A 21,839-nucleotide genomic window follows, 5' to 3' on the forward strand; every position below is an offset into this window, starting at 1 on the left:
AGGCCGATGATGCCATCAGGACCACATCATCTGCAAAGAGCAGCGATGAGATCCCCAGCCCACCAAACTGCAACCCCTCCCCACCCGACTACGCCTCGATATCCTGTCCATAAATATTACAAACAGGATTGGTGACAAAGCGCAGCCCTGGCGGAGGCCAACCCTCACCTGAAACGAGTCCGACTTACTACCGAGAACCCGGACACAGCTCTCGCTTTGGTTGTACAGAGATTGGATGGCCCTGAGAAGAGACCCCCTCACCCCATACTCCCGCAGCACCTCCCACAGTATCTCCCGGGGACCCGGTCATACGCCTTCTCCAAATCCACAAAACACATGTAGACCGGTTGGGCATACTCCCAGGCTCCCTCCAGTATCCTTGCGAGAGAAAGAGCTGGTCCGTTGTTCCACGACCAGGACGGAATCCGCATTGTTCCTCCTCAACCCGAGGTTCGACTATCGGCCGAACCCTCCTTTCCAGCACCTTGGAGTAGACTTTACCAGGGAGGCTGAGAAGTGTGATACCCCTATAATTGGCACACACCCTCTGGTCCCCCTTTTAAAGGGAACCACCACCCCAGTCTGCCACTCCTTTGGCACCGTCCCAGACTTCCACGCAATGTTGAAAAGGCGTGTCAACCAGGACAGCCCCTCCACACCCAGAGCCTTGAGCATTTCTGGACGGATCTCATCAATCCCGGGGCTTTGCCACTGTGTAGTTGTTTGACTACATCAGTGACTTCCGCCTGGGAAATCGGCGACAATCCCCCATTATCCTCCAGCTCTGCCTCTAACATAGAGGGCGTATTAGTCGGATTCAGGAGTTCCTCAAAGTGCTCCTTCCACCGCCCTATTACCTCCTCAGTTGAGGTCAACAGTGTCCCATCCTTACTGTACACAGCTTGGATGGTTCCCCTTCCCCCTCCTGAGGTGGCGAACAGTTTTCCAGAAGCACTTTGGTGCCGACCGAAAGTCCTTCTCCATGTCTTCTCAAACTTCTCCCACACCCGCTGCTTTGCCTCTTTCACGGCAGAGGCTATATATATATATATATATATATATATATATATATATATATATATATATTAGTAATGTATGTATTTCAGTTACTTGGTTATTTTCTACTGTTAATTTTCTTTTGCCCAGTTTGTCAGATTTGTTTATCATTTTATATCATTGTCCATTTTGTGTATCTTTTCTCGGTTTTCTTGTAGCCTTATGTTGAAGGCTATTTTGACATTTTGTCTTTTCTTCTTGTAAAAAAACAAACAATCAAACTACTGATTACATATAAAAGGAAAGGAATACAAAACAAGTATCAAAAGCCCTTGCATCAACCGTGAATAATTTTGTTATAATTCATCCAAAAACCAGTCTATACTGTTTGTGTTTGTGCAGCGGACCATAGCTCCTCAGTGGTCAGCATCCAGCCATCTATAGCTGATGTCCAGGAGGGCCAGAGTCTGGAGCTCAACTGCTTCGCCCCTGGAAATCCTCCTCCCCAAGTCACCTGGACGAAAGCCGGTGGACGACTCTCCTCCAACCACCAGGTAATCACACAACAATGCAAAAATGGAAAGTGCATCATTGTGCCCACATTTGATGTAAAGGTAAAGGTAATGGATGTCTACATCTTTGAATGTGATGCAGCAGAAACATACTTTCCAAACCCATCTGTAATGTGGTTATCTGGGTCAGAATCACTGCACAGCACTGACATTAGAGTTATTATGAACAAGTAAACACATTGATCTAGATTCTGTAGCCCAATGTGTAGTTTGAGTTCTTCTGTACATGTACAGTAAACTCAAGCAAGGCAAACTAACTCTTAGTTAAAAGGATTGATAAATAGATAGATAGATACAGACAGACAGAAAGACAGACACATACAGTACATACATACATACAGTACATACATACATACATACATACAGACAGACAGACAGACAGATTAACTTTATTAATCCCAGCAGAAATAGTTTCTGTTGCAGCAGCTTAAAACACTTAAGACAAGATAAAAAAGCAAAGAAAGATACATATTTCTATTATTTGTCGGTAGTAGTAGTAGTATTAGAAGTGGTAGTAGTAGTAATTCCTCAGAAGTAAAATGATGAGTTTTCTTGTAAGCTGAAAAAGAGGCGATTCCATTCCTTGTCTGCTGTGTGCAGGTTCTGGGCAGTCAGCTGCGTATCCAGTCAGCCACTCCAGAGGATTCAGGGGAGTATATCTGTCGGGTGCTGGGCAACCCTGGGAACCCAGGATCTCATGTCCACCAGGCCTCTGTCTCTGTGTCCGTCACGTCATCTTCTTCACGTAAGTTCGTCAACGCTACAGGCCTCGTACGGGTGGTATGTTGACTGTCTGGAAGACAGAAAAAAAACAAAGAGTCCACTTTTGCTCTTTTTTCAAACTTTTGCTCTTTTTTCAAACGACCCCCCTGTACTACACTGTGCTTGATATCCAAAAATGTGATTAGACATGACAGCATAGGCACGGGGGGTTATAAAGTCAAAGAGTTTAAATGTGGCAAGCAAATATTTGTTGTCAAGATGTGCATAATTCCTCAAAAAAAACATCCCGAAACACGTGTAATGTTTTGCATCTGCAGAACGTTTTGAACAATACATAAACATGAATTACTGAATTAATACTATTTACATAAATAAAGACATTTGCATGCAAAAAAGGTACGAATTGTTCACCGGAAAAATTCACCGGAATGCAGGAAATTAAGCGTTTGATGCTCAAAATTTCCTGGGGGATGACCCAGACACCCCGGTTCTAATTTGCCCCCCCTAATGTTGAAAGAAACATATTTTCTAGATAGGTGGAGCTCTCAACCCTTGATGATGGCAGCATCAGTCAGAGGCTGGGAGAAACACATTCAGGGCAGGGCATTACATGGCAGGGTGTTTTTCTCACACTAACACTGCCTTACTTCATGAATGGACCTTCCAGTTGTACTTTCCAGTGCAGCCCAGTGACCTCAGATTGAATGATTTTCCTCGCTACTGTCCCATGATCTCATCCTCATCCACTCCTTCCTGGACTTCAGCAATGTTTGAGGCCTTTCACTGCTGCCAAGGAAGCACTTAGTCACATTGAATAGCAATTTGTTAATTCGGGTCTCTGTGAATAATAAGTCAGCTGAATGAAGTGAGATCATCACAGTCACATCACAGTAATGGAGTTTAAAACCCTGGTTTCTGTCTGTCAAGTCTTTTTTAACTGTGTGCAGATTCTCCGCTTGAAAGGCATTTGATGCCCGAAGTTATGAACTGGATTTCACTTTTTTTTTCCTCCTTTTATTTTGGCAGATTTAGTTCAGTTTGACATTTCCATTTGCGTCATTGCTTCAGCCATTAATTTGAAGGCCTAAGGATAATAGTATCTTTAGGTCTCAAGATGTATTGTAGTTTAGCCTTTAGGGGAAACCCCTCTTCCCCAAAAAAAAAAAAAGTAAAAAAAATTAAAATAAATAAATAAACAAAAAGAGAAAAAATACACATAATTATATATTACTGTAACCAAATATACAATACAGAATATTACATGTATCTGTAACCTTCCAACTCATGTATCCTTTTTTTTTTTTTTTTTTTTTTTTAAACCAAATAATTTACACATTTCATTACATGAAAAATACAAATAATGGCCACTGCTGTAACAGTTCTTAGCTTGATACATTTGAACTCTAACTGCAGGTCTTCAGAGTCCAATCATCGCCATTGAGCCCCACAGCGCTGCTGTGCGTGTGGGGGAGTCGGCCAGCTTCAGGTGTAGGGTGTACAGCGGACAGCAGCCTGTCAGACTGGAGTGGAAACTGGCCAACAACCAGCCGCTACCAGGTAATAACCGCATGCACACACACACACACACACACACACACACACACACACACACACACACACACACACACACACACACACACACACACACAGAGGAATAAACCTGCTCAATGAGCTTAATGAGTTCTGATTTTATGATGTCATTATTTGCAAGTAATTACAGCTGCAACCCACCCATGAATTGCTCCACTGTTACTCCTCTGGTCATTTAATGACTCATTTAGAACTCATATCCCTTTTCTCTAGACTTGCATTGACATTTTGCATCAGTTAAATATTAGGCAAGGCAAGGCAGCTTTATTTATACGGCACATTTCAGCAACAAGGCTGCTTTACATATAACATTAAAGAGCGGATAAAGACAGATAAAAATATATGAACAGCTAAAATAGAATAAGACAGATAGGAACTACAAGAATACAAGTTACAATGCAGTGTAATAAATAAACAAATATTTAAAGAAAGGCAGCATCAAAAAGAAAAGTCTTCAGCCTTGATTTAAAGGAACTGAGAGTTGCAGCGGACCTGCAGTTTTCTGGGAGGTTGTTCCACATATGTAGTGCATAAAAACTGAACTCTGCTTCTCCATGTTTAGTTGTGACTCTGGGGACAGAAAGCAGAGCTGTCCCAGACCACCTGAGAGGTCTGGGTGGTTCATAATGTTGCAGCAGATCAGAGATGTATTCAGTGCTTTATAAACCAACAGAAGTATTTTGAAGTCAATTCTTTTAGGGACAGGAAGCTAGTGTAAATACCTCCGAACTGGAGTGAATGAAATGATCCACTTTCTTGATCTTAGTAGTCTACATTTGATATGAAGGCTCTTAAAGGCATTTCTTCACCAAACATATCCGTGCTTTCTGCTGTGTGTTGTATTCAGTCATTTATTTCCATGTCAGATTTGCCCCCTCACACTTTGGCTTACTTCAGCTTAGTTTTTCTAACACTTTATACCCCTAACTTTGAATATCTTCAAGGGGGTGTCTTAGACCCGAGATTGAGAACTACTCAACAGGTTAAAGGGCTACTTCAGCGATTTAGTTTTGCTCTTCCATAAAATTGGGGGCACTGAAAAGACACAAAAACAGTGGATCATACACTTCCCATAATGCACCTGAATGGCATCTTTTATTAGACTGCTCCTGCCTCCTAAATGCCCACTTTTTTCAAACCTCACCTTCCAGTTTGTAATGCATGACATTCTGGCCGAGACAACCGTTATGACATCGTCAGGGTTATTTAAACAATAAATAAATGTGAAGCTCCCTCCAGAGCCACAGATGACATTATACAACTATTTATGCTTTGTAGTGCCTACCATGATGGATAAACTATAAAAGTATAATGTATCAAATCAGTAGACTGCCCCTTTGAATTGCAGCATCTGCAGCAGGTCTAATATTTAATTTGCTCCTCTGTTCTGCAGATAATGTTAAAGTTAGTGATGATGGTTCTGTTGTCACCATTACCGATGCCCGCCCTATGAATCATGGCGCCTACCGTTGTGTGGCGAGCAACCCGTTCGGTATCACCCACACCATTGTGTCTTTGATTGTCAAAGGTAAGCCACATTTCAGTCATCACACAACTAAGTGAAGGGTTCCCTCTAGTGGTGTATCCCATACAGAGTAATACCAGTATTTTGGATCTGTGCCCCCAGAGTCTCCTGTGGCCATTGTCACTCCTGTTGGCCCTGTGCATGTCAGGGTGGGCGAACCCATTAACCTGGAATGCCAGGCGTCAGGAGAACCCCGCCCCTCAGTCTCATGGCACAGGCTGGACAGCAACCGCAAGACCATGCTGAGCAGCCCTGTGCCCATGAAGTCCAATGCAGTCATGCAGGTACTGGTACTGTTATATCTATGTAAGTCTGATAACACCATTTTACACCAACAGTTTAAGTTATACAGCTCTTCTGTGTTGCTATTTAAAGACTCAGCTTCAAAGCCAGTGTTTGAAATCACATATGTTCCATTCTGAATTTGTGTATATTTGTATGGAGAGATCAAAGATCAAATTAGTGGACGTAGCATCCTTTCTGAAGCGATCCAGCGGAGATTTAGTGATGGGTAAACATGGACGTCTGGGTACTGATCATAGACTTAAGTATCTGTTGTTGTTTTTAAAAGTAAATTTGGATTGGATTCATCTGCAGTACAGAAAATCATCAAACTTTCCCTTTAAGTTACCAGCTAATGCTGAGGCTTCTTTCCTGTAGCTGTCACCCTACTCTTGCTCTGCATCCCGGTGACAATTTAACCTACTTAGCCCCCCTCCAGACAATTTGCACTACCCTACCCCACCCATACTGTTATATTTATTTATTTACAGATGTACATACTATAATTAATTCTACTGCTCCTCATACTATTCTACTCTTATAATGTTACCACACTGCACATAGCTGTACATATCTGTCTATATGGTTCATTCAGTATATCCATATTTATTCTGTTTTTCTTATTATATATTCTATTAATACACTGCATATATCTATATCTATATTATTCTTACTTCTAGTGTAATGTCACTGCTACTACATTGCACATATCTGTACATGTGGTTCATACATTGTTCATTTTACATGCCATATTTATTCTGCTCTTATAACACTGCAATATGTTTCCTGTCCTGCCTGTGCACCACCTGTCTATACTTGAATATCACATTGCACTGTTTTTTTTGCACTTCCGGTTGGACGCAAACTGCATTTCGCTGTCTTTGTCAAGTTTAATCTAATCTTGTTTGGCAGAACGCTGAATATAACATTTTTAGGCGACGAAATTTTCCAATTAACTTTGAAGTAAAAAACACACAGTGAGAGGGTCAACGTTTAAGATGATATTGACATGGACAACACCCAAAAACAAGTTCAGGTCTGTTTAAATGTCCACAGGGCCATGGTTAGCATTGCTAAGCCTCTCTTATGATTGACAGGTTAACATGTAGCCACGCATCTAAAGTACCCCCTGTTTTATCGTCTATTTTAAAATAAATGGAACCATAATTGACAAAATGGACATCATGCTGTATTGAAGAATACTTTAAAGTAGCAATTGAGGCCATTAACTCATAATGAAGAGGCTTATTAAGGTAATAAATAAAGTGAACAGCAGGGTCATTTCCCCATAGACTTCCATAGAATCTGACTTTTTTGGAGCCAGGAAATGAGATAGAATGCAGCTCTAAGGCACTTCCGCATTGGCTTCACTTTTTAGACCCGTAAGCTTTGTCCATTATCTTTTACTGTTTATGGGTGCGATATAACCTTTTTTCTTCTTGCGCAGATACTGGTGGCACGTCGAGAAGACAGTGGCACGTATGTATGCACAGCTCGCAACAACGAGGGCACTACGGAGACCAAGGTGGAGGTCATTGTCGAGGGAGGCTCTCAAGTACCCACAGTGCCCAGGGCCTCTGTTCCTGAGCCGCTGATGATTGTGGTGGAGGGACAGACTGCCACGCTGCGCTGTGAGGCCCACGGTAATGATGGCAAAAAAGAAATCTCATTTATACAGCTGGAATTCACCTTTTTTCAAGTTTTATGTTTAGTTTTTTCTGGGGCACTTTTTATGTTGTATCACCGTACCAAAGACAGTCTAAAGAAATTCCTACACCATCTTTTTTTATTGTACGTGTACTAAAATTAGCCCAGCATAGAACTTGCGCTTTGTTCTCCAATTTGCTTTTCTAGGTGTCCCGTCGCCGACGATCACCTGGACCAAGCTGCGGTCTCCTCTGCCTTGGAGACACAAGATGGTGAACAACAGCTTGGTGCTGCCCACAGTGGGCCGCCAAGACTCTGGAGAATACATCTGCACTGCCACCAACAACATGGGCACCACTGAAGTCACCATCATGCTAGATGTAGAGAGTGAGTTTTGTGGTTTTGTTGTTTGCTGTCATTTTTTTTTTAACGTATTAATTTTGTTGTTTAAATGGATCATGGACTTACAGTGATATACTGTCTAGTCAATAGAAATCCAGTCTCGCACTGCCAGATCTTCCTCCACAGCACTACGGAGGAAAGTCTGGCTAGTCCACACAGCATTCCGGGATAGCAGAAAAAACATGCTGTGGTTTATTGGCATTTCTTTAAACCAATCACAATCATCTTGGACGCAATGACGTTGCGACTGCAAAATAGCCTCGGGAAAGAACTTTTGGTGGAACATGTGCTCGCTCAGAACTCAGATTGGACAGATAGTCTAGCTAGCTGTCTGGATTTACCCTGCAGAGATCGGAGTAGCACTTAAACATAGTCCTCAGAAATCCACCACAGTTTAGAATGCCAACACAATTCAACACAACATTCGGCCGAAAATGAGGGACATCCAGCGAAATTTCCGGCAGCACCTGAACAATTCCAAAAATGAAACATCATCAATATAGACTTGTGTTTGTTTATACTATCTCTTGAAAAAACATGTAAACTTGGTAACTTTTTTCCTCCTATGTCTAGCCCCTCCTTATGCCACTTCTGTGCCTGACGATGTGGCTGTGCGAGTCGGGGAGGTGATCAGGTTGCAGTGCCTGGCTCATGGCACTCCTCCTCTGACCTACACTTGGACCAAGCTGGATGGAAACCTGCCCCCGAGGGCCCAGGTTAGCGGCGGGGATCTCCAGATCAACCTGGCCACCGCCGAGGACGCTGGCAGCTATAAGTGCGTGGCCAGCAACAAAGTAGCCAAAAGCGAAGTGATCGCTAAAGTCACAGTCAGATGTAAGTTTGCTGATAATATAATGATTAGACAAGTTGTGACATGTTATAGATAATAAATAGCTCAACAGGGTAACTTCACTATTTCATACATGAATTATGAAAACCCCAGTCCCCCCACGTTTTTATTCTTCTTTAGGAAAAAATAAATAAATGGAGCTGTCAATTTTTAAAGGAGTTTTTCACTTCGTTTTGAGTTATTAACTGAAGAAATATGAATCGTATAAAATAATGTTTTTAATGGTGTTAAACTAATGTGTTCACATATAACATATTCTAATACCGTTCAACGCAAAGCAAACCACCACCACCCCTTTACTCACTTACTTTGCTCAACTAATCTGCACTAATTGTTTTGTTTTTGTTATTAAAATTGCAAATTATGTTCCAAAGATACGCAACGAGGCAAGTAGAAACTTGCTACTGCTTGCAAGTAGATGCAAGTTTCAACTCGCTTTTGTCACATTAATGTAAACTTTACATTAGAGACTGATACGCACCACATATGCACAAACATGCTTTTTCTCTCCTACAGGTGTAGCAAATGTTGATCTCAAGATTAAAAATGATTTGTGATGAAGAGCAAGACCTAAATCAGGTCTCTTTCCTTCCCCTCTCTAGCCCCCTTGGCAGTTCGTGTATCACCCCAGGTTGAAGTAAAGGCCCAGGGCAGTGCTGTGGAGTTCACCTGCTCAGCAGCAGGCGGCATAGAAACCAAAATTGAGTGGCTGAAGGAAGGAGGAGCCCTGCCACCGAACCACCATATCAAGGATGGGGTGCTCAGGTGACTCATACACACACCATATTGTTGGTTTGTTGAAAGCACACAAAAATACCAGATTAAAAAACAGCTCTAAATGTATTGATATGTAGGACCCAACTGTCAGAATTGCATTACCCATTAACGGCAATAATGACCTGTCAGTTTCCCTTGTATTTAAAGCCGAGCCTATTCCAAAACATCTTTAGCACAACATATACATAATATGTACTTAAAGGACAAGGCTGGCAACCTTCTATATTTGTATTATTGTCAATAAATCCCTTGGGTAAAACTATTTTCAAATGTATTTGGTGCAGTAGTATTTAAAGCAGTAGTACGATGTAAAGTATGTGGGATTGACTCAAAATAAACTACACTGCTCATGTTCTTCTTAATAAAGGAACATGTGAAACAGTGTGGCTCATTAATGTATTTCTAACACTTTTTGGACAACAATGTAGTTCCATGCTTCAGATGAATACACTATATCTGGCTTTGGCTAAACAGATTTGTTAGTAGGGTGAATTCATCATTTGCTGGTTTTACACTTATCATGGGAATGTTTTGACAGTAAGGAAAATATAAAATATCACCAGACTTAAAGTTTTACGTCCTAACTTTTTGATATTAATGAACGTCCGTTACATTCAAGCCATTCCCAAATGAGTTGATACAAAGCTAATTAAGACTGTCCACAAGACTCCACAAAACTCTGTCTGTATTTCTCAGTATGGTTGTGTTCAGAAATTGGTGTTGTCCGGCGACTTTCGCGCACAGAAACTCGAGTGAAGATAATTACCTTTTCTGAAGAGTTTTTTTAATCCTCCGTGTCGTCCTTTGTTAAGTAGCAACTGGGTGGAATAGGGGTGGGGTTGATGCGCGATCCTTGAAGGCTTGTGTCGTGTGGATGCACCCACAGAGTTGTTGTCATTACTTAGAATTCCTCATGGGGGAGACAGAAACTGTGCACTTTAGCTTTAAGGCTAAATCAGAATCAGAAAACATTCAAATCCACTGATAGGGTCCCTTTAATATTTTGAAGAAAAACCCCTAACCACAGCTTGTTTTCATGTGTGTAATTTAATGTCTCTCTGTAGGATTGAGAACCTTGAGCAGAGCAACGAAGGCGTGTATATCTGCAGAGCCAGCAGTGTGTATGGTCAGGCCCAGGATACTGCTAGGTTGACCATCCAAGGTCCGTTACATTCACTTTAAAAATACACCAGTATATACCCTGCTTCACCAAAGCCAAAAAATAACATGCTCCTTTACCCTTCTTTACCACAGCCCTGCCAAAGGTGATGATCAACGTGCGTACCTCAGTGCAGACCGTGATGATAGGGAACTCTGTGGAGTTTGAGTGCCAGGCTGTTGGCGACCCAGAGCCCACAGTTAAGTGGAGCAAAGTGGGCGGGTCTCTGCCTGCTCACATCATGGTGAAGGGCGGCATGCTGAGAATCGATCAGGTGACGGAGGCTGACGCCGGGCAGTACCGCTGTACGGCCACCAACGACGTAGGCTCGGTACAGTCCCAGGTGGTCCTTCACGTCCAGTGTGAGTGCACAGGGGCGCTTAACCCTCGTGTTGTCTTCCCGTCGACCGTGCAACTTTTTGTTTTTCTGGGTCAAAATTTCAAATTGAAACTTTTTTTTCAACGTTTTGGTCATCTTTTTCAACACTTTTATTGCTTTTCCTGATGTCTTTAAGTTTTTTTTGTCCTTTTTACCGATTTCTTTTTCTGTGCTTTTTTGGACATTTTCCTTTTTTTTTCCCTCACGCTTTTGAAGCTTTTTCTGACAATCTTGTCACTTTTTTCAACGTTCTTTTACAAAAATTGATATTCAAATGCTACAAAATTGAATGAAACACCCAAAATCAATGAAAGTAGTGAACTGATCATTTTTATTTTACTAAGATCGATGTATGGAACCATCAACGTTATTTCTTTTGAGAATTTGGTTGATGGAAACCCGAATTTCTGCTATGGAAACGTTTTGAAAATGGGTCACATTTAATCCGAGGACAACAGGAGGGTTAAACAAATTATTTTCCTTCCATTACACACACAGAAGTGAATGCACGTGAACAGACACTGATGCATTGTGCTGGCACCACCTCATTTAAACCCTCTTCCTGTTTGCACAGCCCTTCCTCAAATTGCTGCGCAGCCTGAAACTAAGGAGGTCACAGTTGGGTCTGATGCAGTCTTGCCCTGTGTGGCTACAGGATACCCTGTACCTGAGATCAAATGGTCCAAGGTAACCAAGATATTTCTGTAATTCAGTGTGTTTGGGAACTCTTTTGAATAATTTATAGAGAGCCAAAGTCACGGCCTTCTACTTCCGGTCCATGGGACCTATCTTTTGAAAAAAAATATGAACGGGAGTCAATGGAGAGATAATAATTATTTTTTGGTCCGGTTGGAATTGAGCCATGGATTACAAATATAATGTTCGTCAATTTAAAAGATAATTTTTCAACCGAAGAAAGTCTCAGTTAGCCGTAGGTTTGTCATATGACCACTTAGTTTTGTGTGAAACCGCTCAGTGAACTACATCTCTTGTCTCACACAATTTACGTCACTTAGCTTGATGCTCAGCTAGCTCGCTAGCTTATCTCTGTTAAACAACACATGTAACGTTATCTGATGTTTTATCCAGTGAAGTGTTTTCAGCAGATTAGCAAAAGAACAAGGGAGATCCTCTGCTCATTAGAGTAACGTTACATCCCCGGTACGATACACACAGACACATCGTAGCTTCGGCGAGACGTCAGGAAGTGTGCAGTCTTTCTAATTACGTATTTTCACAGTCTTCTACTTCAACAGTTTAACAATAAACTGAGACTTTCTTGACTTGCAAAATTATGTATTAAACTGATGAACATCATATGTGTAATTCATGGCTCAATTCAAACGGGATCAAAAAATAATTTGTCTTTCCCCATTCACTCCCGTTCATATTTTTTCCAAGTTAAGGTGAGGGACTTTGCCTCTCTATGATGTCTGTAGTCTAGAAATCTTTTTTTGAAGAGAGTCAACGTTTGGTTGATGCTAAAATTATCAAAATACTGACACTGTCACTGTGTCTATTTCTGTATCTAGGTGGAAGGAGAGCTTCCTCCTAAGTGTTTCCAGGATGTCAACGCGCTGACAGTTCCTCGGGTCACCCACGAGGATTCTGGGACATATGTCTGCACCGCCTCTAACAAACAGGGAAAAGTGGAAGCCTTTACTACACTTGAAGTGCACGGTTAGTCTACGGAGTTGGAAATTCTTTTTTAGAAATAACCCCTTGAGATGTAGCATCTCGTTTTTCGACGGGGTCCTTAGCGACATAAATATACAGTGCAATCACAATTAGACACAGCAGTTAACAAAACGACAACGACAGCCACAAACAAACAAAGACAGGGAAAAAGAAAAACAGGAGAAAGAGAAAAAGAAGCATCAGGATCAGGCAATTATATTCAAGTTTGAGGCAGAGCAAGAATTAAATTGGATATTAGTTATAATATTGGAAGTGGTGGTTGCAGTGTTAGCATGTTGTTGTAGAGGTGTACAGTTGATTCTGTAATAAGAAGACAGGACATTTTTAAAGGAGTGGAGAGGTGAAATAGATTAAATGTTTACAGGTAGGTTATTCCAATCCAAGGGTGCTTTAACCATAAAGGCTTTCTTAGCTGTAGAGGTACTGTAGATACCGCAGGAACAGAAAGAAAAGAAGCTGTGTAGAGTGTCTCAAATGATAGTTAGAGGGAAAGGTAACATGAGCTGTTTTAGATAAATAGGGTCGTTGCCTTCGGGACATTTTCTAAATGTCTGTATCAGAAATATGGGTTTCTTTTTAACTTCCTAATTTTAATTAACCAAAAATAACACGGATGATTCCATACAATGCACTTCGCAAGAACAACAAAAGATCAGATCTCTTAATTTCAATGAATTTGGGGTATTTTGTTAAATCTTTTAGCATTTGAAAAAGAAATTGAAACGTTTCGAACGAGTATCCCAACTGAACGTTGACATATACCAGTCTGTGATTATCCTTCCTTTAAAATTAGTCTAAATAGTTCATTATTTCTGCTTTTTTAACTCAAGGATTAGGTATAATTTCCTATAAATGAGGTATATTGACCATGAATTCTAAATATAAGTGTAAAACTAGTAATAAGTTGGTGTTAGTGGTGTTCATACACGGTAGTGAAAAGAACTGTAAAAACGGCAATAACAACAAAAGCGCCAAAAAAATTGACAAAAACGTCAATTGACAATAATTGTGGATATTTTTCTTTTGGCCCGGGAGGTGCATGGTCCAATGGTAGACAACACAAGGCTTAATAAATAAATGAAAGAATGGCTTTGACTGTATCTAACTATGAGATTATGCGCTTTTTTTTCCCCAGAGAGAGTGATGCCATACTTTGCCCAGGAACCTGTGTCCTACCTCACCCTGCCCACCATCAAAAATGCCTACAAGGCTTTCAGCATTAAGATCAACTTCAGACCTGATAATGTGGATGGTAAGGAAGTACAACCTTAAATTTGCTTCACAGTTAAATTGTATAGTTTATTATTTCACACTTATTTTTTTTTCGTGTTGAATCTTTCAGCGTGGTAATGTTACTATGATTGTCATTATTTCCTCATGTATAATTTCATTGCGTCTTCTGTCCCTTCCCTCTCTCCCTCACCTCTTCCTCTCACCTTCATGGTGGTGGTGGGAAGGTCTCATATTGTACGCTGGTGAGTCTCAGTGCTGGAGAATCACAGGAAACTCCAGACTGTTGATGATGATGTTGGCAGTACTGCTTTTTCGCCTTCTGTGATTCTTTCACATAATGCATCCAGCTCAGAGCTGATTTAGGAGCTGTGAAAGACATGCAAGAAGATGGCGCATGGCCTATGTTTTCATACAGGCTTTTTTTTCGGTCATGATCACAAAACCACATCCTAGCTTGGTTACAAATCTACTTTTACTTTTCTTCATTAGCTTCTACACTGCCTACACAGCAGGACTGCTGCTTAAAATCCCAGTCCTTGTATGCTAGAAGTGTTGAATGCAATGCTGCACACATATTTCTGTAGGTGTTCTTTTATTTAGACATCACTGCCGTTTTGAAAGAGCCACAGTTAGTCAAATTGCGTTTGCAAAGAAATATGGTTCCTTTTAACCAACCCACAGTTGGTGCCGGATGTGTGGGGACACGACAGCAAACACATTACAATAAAATGTAATCAAAGGAAAATATACGGCTGTTATTTCTTATATTGGCTGGCGACTTATTTGTGCCTGCCTGTTTGGATTTTTTGCTGTCTCAGCACATCCCATGCATCAGGTATCAAACTGAAACAAACAAGCTACAAATGTATTGCAAAAGCTATTTGAATACGCTTGACTCCTAACATCTACAGCATATTTGTATGTCTAAACTTACCTTACACTTGAACAACTTTGTGTTGCACATTAATGCATTCTACTCGCTCTCAATCACTTATTTTCACAACTATCAGAGATGATGTAGATGGACATCTAAGAGGGCATGTTCCCACTTCCCCGTGAGTCTCTGTGGCTCATGTAAAGCATGTGTTCCTGGCATGTGGAGACGGAAAAAAAGAGGACTGGTAGTATGGTGTGCCCAGTGATGCCCAGATAGGATGGCAGGTCATAACCTGGCTTTGGTTGGCTTTAAACTTGCCTCACCATAGCATGCTGCTTTACCATCCAGCATCCAAGAGTTTACCTTTCTTTTATGAATGACTCCATTGCAAACAATATCCATCCTAACAAGTCAGTTACTCTCATATGTAGGGCCCTATCTTGCACCCGGGGCAGCCCGGCGCAACGCCCAACGCAGGTGTCTTTGCCAGTTTAAGACCAGCGCCCGCATTGTTTAAATAGCAAATGCACCTGGGCCCATCTTTGCGCCCATGGGCGTGCTGGTCTAACAGGGAGGTGTGTTCAGGTGAATTCTTGGCATATTGCTATCTTGAGGCAGCTATCTTGATCGTGCCATTGACCATCAAAAACCTGGTCTAAAGTCAATAGCGCAGCATTTCATTGTTATTTTAACAGCGCATTAGTAAAATGCGCCTAGGCTTATGCACAGCGCACACACGCTATGCTTGTTACACACACACAGGGAAGCGCAGCAGCACACACACATGCAAAAGATCACAAATAAAAATATTACGGTGCAAATCCGCCATCGTAATAGCAATGCGCCAAGCTCCAAACGCGCCTGGCTTTTAAAGGGAAAGGGAGATGAAATTCTGATTGGTTTATTCCATGTTACGTCCAAAACACACCTATGAATTAATGAAGACACTAAGTACAACCCTTTTGAACCATGCGCCCGGCGCACGGACCCTTTTTTCCGCGTCAAACTAGCAAAAGTGGATCTGGACACGCCCTAAACGCACCTGCGCCATGCGCTTATTCACGCCGTGCGCTTAGATTGTTAAAATAGGGCCCTTAGTCTCAAATCTTGGTTTTCCTGAGTGAAAAAGTCTAATGGGATCAGATGGTTATTTCAGGAATGCGGGACAAAGCTGAATAAGGGAAATTGTTCCAATAAAACAATTCTTGAAATAACTGGAAGATTCCCCTAATTTAAAATAAAACTACTAGATTTTGTTTTTGACTTATTGAGATGGATATTATTGTAGGGTATGCATTTATGATTACGTTTATACAGGTTCTCACTCGTCCTGTTTTTGTGGTGTAGGTATGATCCTCTACAACGGCCAGAGAAGGACCACAGGAGCGGACTTTATCTCTCTGGGACTTGTGGGCGGCCGCTTGGAGTTCAGGTCAGTTTGTGCTGATCTTAAAAAGTACGCCTAATTGGCTAAAAAACCCAGCACGATGATCTTGTTGATAATAATTCTGATGCTGTCTCAGGTTTGACGTGGGCTCCGGCATGGCCTCCATACGTGACCCTAACCCTGTCAAACTGGGAGAGTTTCACACAGTTGAGCTGTATCGCAACCACACTTTGGGCTATATCATTGTAGACGGAGGGGAGCCCATCAACGGCAGCTCACAGGTACTTCTGTCAATGGGAATGTTGCTCTCACTGTCACATAATTTGCATTTGATCTATTGAAGTCATTTAATAAGTTTTTCATATGTGCACATTTCCTGTCCTCAGGGCAAGTTCCAGGGCCTGGATCTGAATGAGGAGCTGCATGTGGGTGGTTACCCCAACTACACAGTCCTCGCCAAAACAGCTGGAATCAAGACTGGTTTTGTTGGTGAGACATCACTCTGTTTACGCCATGACAGGAAATATAGGATGGAGAAAAAGTCCCCTTGGCTTGTAGACTTGTCCTTATTTCATATTTAATAATGAATTCATATTTAATCATATGCAGGCTGTATCCGTCAGCTGGTCATCCAAGGTGAGGAGGTTATCTTTAAAGACCTTGACCGCAGCTCTACTGGTGTCACAAACTGCCCCACCTGCAAAGACCACCCATGCCAGGTCAGTAACCTCCATTCACTGGAAGTATTTGTAGGATTTGTTTAATTCCATAATATCCAGTTAAAGGACCCATATAATGCTAGTTTTCAGGTTCATACTTTTAGTTAGGGTTTCTATTAGAACATGTTTACATGCTTTAATGTTCAAAAAACACATTGTGTTTCTCATTCTGTCCGTCAGTCTGAAACACTACGTCTCTGAAAAGTGTACACCGTTTTGCTACGGTTTCCGCGTTGAATGACACGTTTCCTCGGAACGGTGTGCAGCAGTTTTGAGATATGTTTTCTCTCGTTTGGTGGCTGTGTCATAGGTGATACCAATCAGCAGAGACGTGCATGTAAACTCTTGGTAATAAAAAGGCAGAGCGCTTGCGCACAAACCAAGGTGTTCAACACATCTCTGTTTCAGTTTTGAAAAAAACGCGTTGCTACGTTTTGTCGGGGCTCAACGTGGCCCCGCGCTCTCAGAGTTTCTGCCCCCTCATTGCAGCCGGGGAATGACTGTAACGGCACTTTTGATGTGTATTTACACGCTTTCTACCTATATACAGTATAGTTGTGACTTCACAACCGTACAGAAGTCCTGATGGCTTGTTTAAAGGCACAGTTTCTGAATATGGGCTGCGTGCATTTCTCTGAGTGTTTTGGTACTTTCACAATTTATTTTATAGCACCTAAACCTAATTTATTTCCATGTCATTATTCAGAATGGAGGGAGGTGTGAGGACTCAGAAGCCAGCTTGTATAAGTGCGGCTGCCCCAGAGGATTCACAGGCAGCAACTGCCAGCACCACTCATCCCTGCACTGTCACTCAGGTACATGTGGGTCTCCACCTGACTACACAAATAAATCAAAGTACCTGGATGGTGCTACAGTGTCAACTCAATAACTGTGACTGTTTGTGACCTAAATTTCCACAGAGGCCTGCGGACCAGACGCCACTTGCATCAACCGCCAAAATGGCCTGGGCTATGACTGCCGCTGCCATCTTGGCAAGTTTGGAAACAAATGCATGGATGGTAAGACAGAAAGTTACTCTAATCTCCTATACAAACAATATTCCAAGTATTGTGTGAGGATATACTGTACAATATTGGTATAGATAATTTTTCCTTCAAAATATCCTTCCAAGAACTGCCACTGTTAAAGCGGATTGGGAAAAAGATGGGTAAATGCATGCGAAATGGCCTATGGGACGAGAGTTTAGCGTTTAGAGTTAACATTATTCCAAAGAAAAAAGTTGTTTTTGTTATTTTGTTTAGGGGGCATTCACTCCAAAAAAAAGTGATCCGGCGATTTACCCCCCAACGAAGCACAAGTAGATTTTCTATTTAACAATTAGCCTATTGTCTTCCGTCAGATCGTGTATCGATCTGACGAGTGCTTTGTGGTTGCAGGAAACATTCAGCTGTTACACAAACTCCCGGGCAGTTCAGTGCTTGTATTACGTTTACCCACATTGTGTTTTAAAACTTTCTTGTGGCAGTGATAGAGGCAGTGATGTTTCCCGTTCACTGTATAGGATTCTCACACCACCTCAAACCATAGCTCTAAACACACCGACAAGTCTGATCTCCGGTCACATGATTGGCCACCGCAGCATGACGTGGGGTTGCGTTTTTCCAAACGTGAGTCGGTCTCAACTTTTCACTGCAGGCCCTGCTGCATCCTAAACGCACTACCCCCCCCCATTCAAAATAAATGGAAACACCTGCGTTTTTTGCCGGACCGTCAAACGGCCGACGCAGGCTGTCTGAACGCAGCCTTATACAGAAAAGGAGCACTGTGATGACAATTTTGTAACTTGATATTTTGAAATAAAGCTTCATAATAAAAACTATCCTGGTTCACTTTAACTAGGGGAACTGGTGACCACTCCACTGTTTGATGGTGAGGAGTCATACATAGCCTATCCTCCCCTGACCAACGTCCACGATGACCTGCGTGTTGAGCTGGAGTTCAAGCCCCTGGAAAGAGACGGCCTGATGTTTTTCTGTGGAGGGAAGAAAATGAAGGTGGAGGACTTTGTTGCAATCTCCATGGTGGAGGGACATGTAGAGTTCAGATTTGAACTGGGCACAGGTAAAGTATCAACACAAATAGTGTCGTCATTTTGATAAATGTATGAATACATTTGTCCTTAAAATAATACCTTTTCTGTTTCATAAATTAACATTATGAAGGTTTTTTCGGTGAGTTAGATGGTTATAGAGACTCAAATTGATTCTGGGCCTATCTTGATTTCCAGGCCAAGCAATCCTTCTCAGTTCAGAGCCAGTCTCTCTGGGCCAGTGGCACAGAGTTGTGGCCGAGCGAAACAAGAAAGCCGGCCACCTGAAAGTCGATCAAGGACCAGTGGAGAGGAAGACGTCTCCAGGAAGTACCCAGGGCCTCAATATCCACACCCCCATGTACCTGGGAGGAGTCCCCAGCATGGACATCCTGCCGAAGCCCGCCAATGTCAGCGAACTGTTTAAGGGCTGTATAGGAGAGGTGAGTTCTCTCTGTGCAAAGAAAAAAAGAAAACATAACATTTTTCAGTTTGTGGTAGCCAACAATGTGTCTGCGCTCCCTGCTTAGGTTGCCATCAACAACAAGAAGGTGGATCTGTCCTACAGCTTCACAGAAAGCAGATCTATCCGCAAGTGTGTGGACAACAGCCCCTGTGACCGCCGGCCCTGCCTGAATGGTGGTCACTGCATGTCGAGTGCTGAATATGAGTACCAGTGCCTCTGTAAGGATGGATTTGAAGGTTAGTGCTCATGCTCACAGTTTGCTAAACACTGGAATAGCATGTGTCAGATCTGCCCACAATTCCAGGCAGCATTTCCAACTATAATCTTTCTACGTTGTTTGTTATTATTTGCGTCACAGTTCTGGATTTTGTTGCACAATCTGCACTGCATTTGTATTTTCTGCCCATTCTTTACTTCACTTTCTATAAGCGGAAGAGTTTCAGAGCTGTGCTTTGTCTAAGGCGACCTCCTTACCTTTAAACTATGCTCATCAGCTTCTAGGAAATCCAACTTGTGGTTGCATCAGGATATAATATCTTGTTAAAAATCAATTTAAACAGATCTGCTCCTTGAAAAATATCTGAATTGTTAAAATTGGTCAAACCCACCTCTGTCTAATTGCAGCCACACAGGTTCAATTCAGCCCAAGACCATTTGTTGTAGGAAATGGGTACATATGAAGCTGGCTGCAGACGAGTTTAATGATAGCCAGACAGATTATTCTAAGAGGATGGATGAATGAAAGGGTGCCGTCAATACAGGAGTGGGCCTGTGAGATGGCTAGAGTGGCAGCGTTTGAAAAAATGTCAAATAAACGGTTTGCAAGATTGAATGTTTATAATAGAAAATAGGGAAAGTACTTAAAGGACAATTCCGGCGCAAAATGAAGTTAGGGGTTAATAACAAAGGGGTACCGAGTTGACCGTTCTTTGGGTTATGTTTTCATGCTAATCGAATGTGACCAGTTTTAGCGCAAACCGCTAATTAGCTTGTAACGCTAGTGGTCTGGGCACTGGTAAAGTAAAAAGAAATCGCTATTTATATACCACTAACAAGGCTCAAAATAGCACCACACTTCCACGGTAGCATAACGAGGGTCCCTAAATGTAAACCGAAGCATTGAGAACTTTGTAAGTGTACAGACAGTTTATTAAAAAGATAAACAGGCGCCATCTTGGGAAAACAGTCCCGACCAGTCGAACCACGAACGCTGTGCAACCAGTAACCAGTAACATAGCTCAAGTTCAAAATAAAAACTATTAATCTTACAAATTGGTCAAATCCCCCCCCCCCCAAAGAGCATTTTCCATGTATTATCTCCAAACCCTATGAACTCGCCCTGCCTATGGTGTGAACCAACAACCTTTCGCCCCCTGACGCATAACTGGGATGTGACCCCACAGGTGAGCGTTGTGAAGTGGTGAAAGACGTGTGCCAGAGCAACCTTCAATGCCAGAATGGCGGCAGCTGCGTCGCCGGCCAGTGTGTGTGTGCGCCCGGCCACACGGGCCTAAACTGCGAAGAAAGTAAGTACTGACTAACTACACAACCATGTAATCCAAATGTGACATTAAAATCAAAGTCAGAAATAGCAGAACATGTGAGGAATAAACTAATTCATTGCAATGTTAATTTATAATTCTACAATTTCAATAGCAGAATCTTTCTAAAAGCAGTTCTGAAAAACAAACTCCAAAGCATTGGCCCCAGTACAGCAGATGCTACTTACTGCATACCCCTGCATCCCATTGACAAAGATATTGGCCATCGAAGCCGAAAGACTAGACATGCAACTAGTAATGAGCCCATATGACTCACATTCTTCACAGTATGAAGCCCTTCTAACATCAGACAGCTCATTCCCTTACTGATTACGTATGTCTTACCCCTGCATTCTCATGGCTATATCCTGCACACACAGGCCAGGTCTCCAGCTTCCCCAAGGCCCTGAGGAATTTGGAAAGTAGCGAGTCGAATGGTACAGTATCTCAATATTCAGTCTGCCTGACACCAATGTGACTAACAGGGGCCCATCTGAGCCTGAGGGCCCCCGCGTCCCTTCCAAGCTCAACCCAAACTGTCTATTGCTTAACACGTGTTTCACGCATACCAAACTTGCGTCTGTACTCAGCTGGCAACTGAGGCTCTCATCCCCATGGGAAAGTTGGGAGAGGGGAATTCTGCATCTATACTAAAAAGGTAACAGGATGGTAGACTGTAGTTGGGAGATCAACTGATCCGTACTGCCTGTTTTTTGGACCCAAATGGAAATGTGGAATTCCCCTTGTTTTTCTTTTTTTCCCTATCATTATGTCATTGCCTGTAAGATGGTTACTCACAACATAAACACTCGTCTCCTTCCGTCTACTTCAAGAATGCCCGTCTGTACTACAAGAAAATACACCAGAATACTTGTTTTTCTCTCTGAAACTGTCTAAGTCAGAACCTTAAATTTGCGCTGTTACTAACAACTCCAAACATGTCTGTTGAAAGCCCAGTGTGATGGT

The 21,839-nt window shown here is 42.1% G+C and overlaps 1 protein-coding gene across 3 annotated transcripts in view; it reads left to right on the forward strand.

Annotated features, from left to right (window-relative positions):
• hspg2 (heparan sulfate proteoglycan 2) overlaps window positions 1-21,839 on the forward strand; it is a 131,787-nt gene that overhangs the window by 101,548 nt on the left and 8,400 nt on the right. For all 3 annotated transcript variants that reach the window (XM_028582819.1, XM_028582820.1, XM_028582821.1), the window contains 26 exons: window positions 1,399-1,550; window positions 2,169-2,313; window positions 3,705-3,848; window positions 5,275-5,409; window positions 5,509-5,690; window positions 7,136-7,331; window positions 7,543-7,722; window positions 8,311-8,571; window positions 9,190-9,352; window positions 10,429-10,526; window positions 10,619-10,885; window positions 11,477-11,589; window positions 12,435-12,582; window positions 13,736-13,852; window positions 14,058-14,075; window positions 16,058-16,142; window positions 16,234-16,378; window positions 16,484-16,586; window positions 16,707-16,816; window positions 17,523-17,631; window positions 17,737-17,835; window positions 18,677-18,898; window positions 19,065-19,309; window positions 19,397-19,568; window positions 20,736-20,858; window positions 21,254-21,310. In XM_028582819.1, the coding sequence (XP_028438620.1) occupies window positions 1,399-1,550; window positions 2,169-2,313; window positions 3,705-3,848; window positions 5,275-5,409; window positions 5,509-5,690; window positions 7,136-7,331; window positions 7,543-7,722; window positions 8,311-8,571; window positions 9,190-9,352; window positions 10,429-10,526; window positions 10,619-10,885; window positions 11,477-11,589; window positions 12,435-12,582; window positions 13,736-13,852; window positions 14,058-14,075; window positions 16,058-16,142; window positions 16,234-16,378; window positions 16,484-16,586; window positions 16,707-16,816; window positions 17,523-17,631; window positions 17,737-17,835; window positions 18,677-18,898; window positions 19,065-19,309; window positions 19,397-19,568; window positions 20,736-20,858; window positions 21,254-21,310 (3,789 nt within the window). The remainder of the gene's footprint in view (window positions 1-1,398; window positions 1,551-2,168; window positions 2,314-3,704; window positions 3,849-5,274; window positions 5,410-5,508; window positions 5,691-7,135; window positions 7,332-7,542; window positions 7,723-8,310; window positions 8,572-9,189; window positions 9,353-10,428; window positions 10,527-10,618; window positions 10,886-11,476; window positions 11,590-12,434; window positions 12,583-13,735; window positions 13,853-14,057; window positions 14,076-16,057; window positions 16,143-16,233; window positions 16,379-16,483; window positions 16,587-16,706; window positions 16,817-17,522; window positions 17,632-17,736; window positions 17,836-18,676; window positions 18,899-19,064; window positions 19,310-19,396; window positions 19,569-20,735; window positions 20,859-21,253; window positions 21,311-21,839) is intronic.

This window comes from Perca flavescens, chromosome 7 (genome assembly GCF_004354835.1).
Source record: "Perca flavescens isolate YP-PL-M2 chromosome 7, PFLA_1.0, whole genome shotgun sequence".
In the NCBI taxonomy this organism is placed as follows: Eukaryota; Metazoa; Chordata; class Actinopteri; order Perciformes; family Percidae; genus Perca; species Perca flavescens.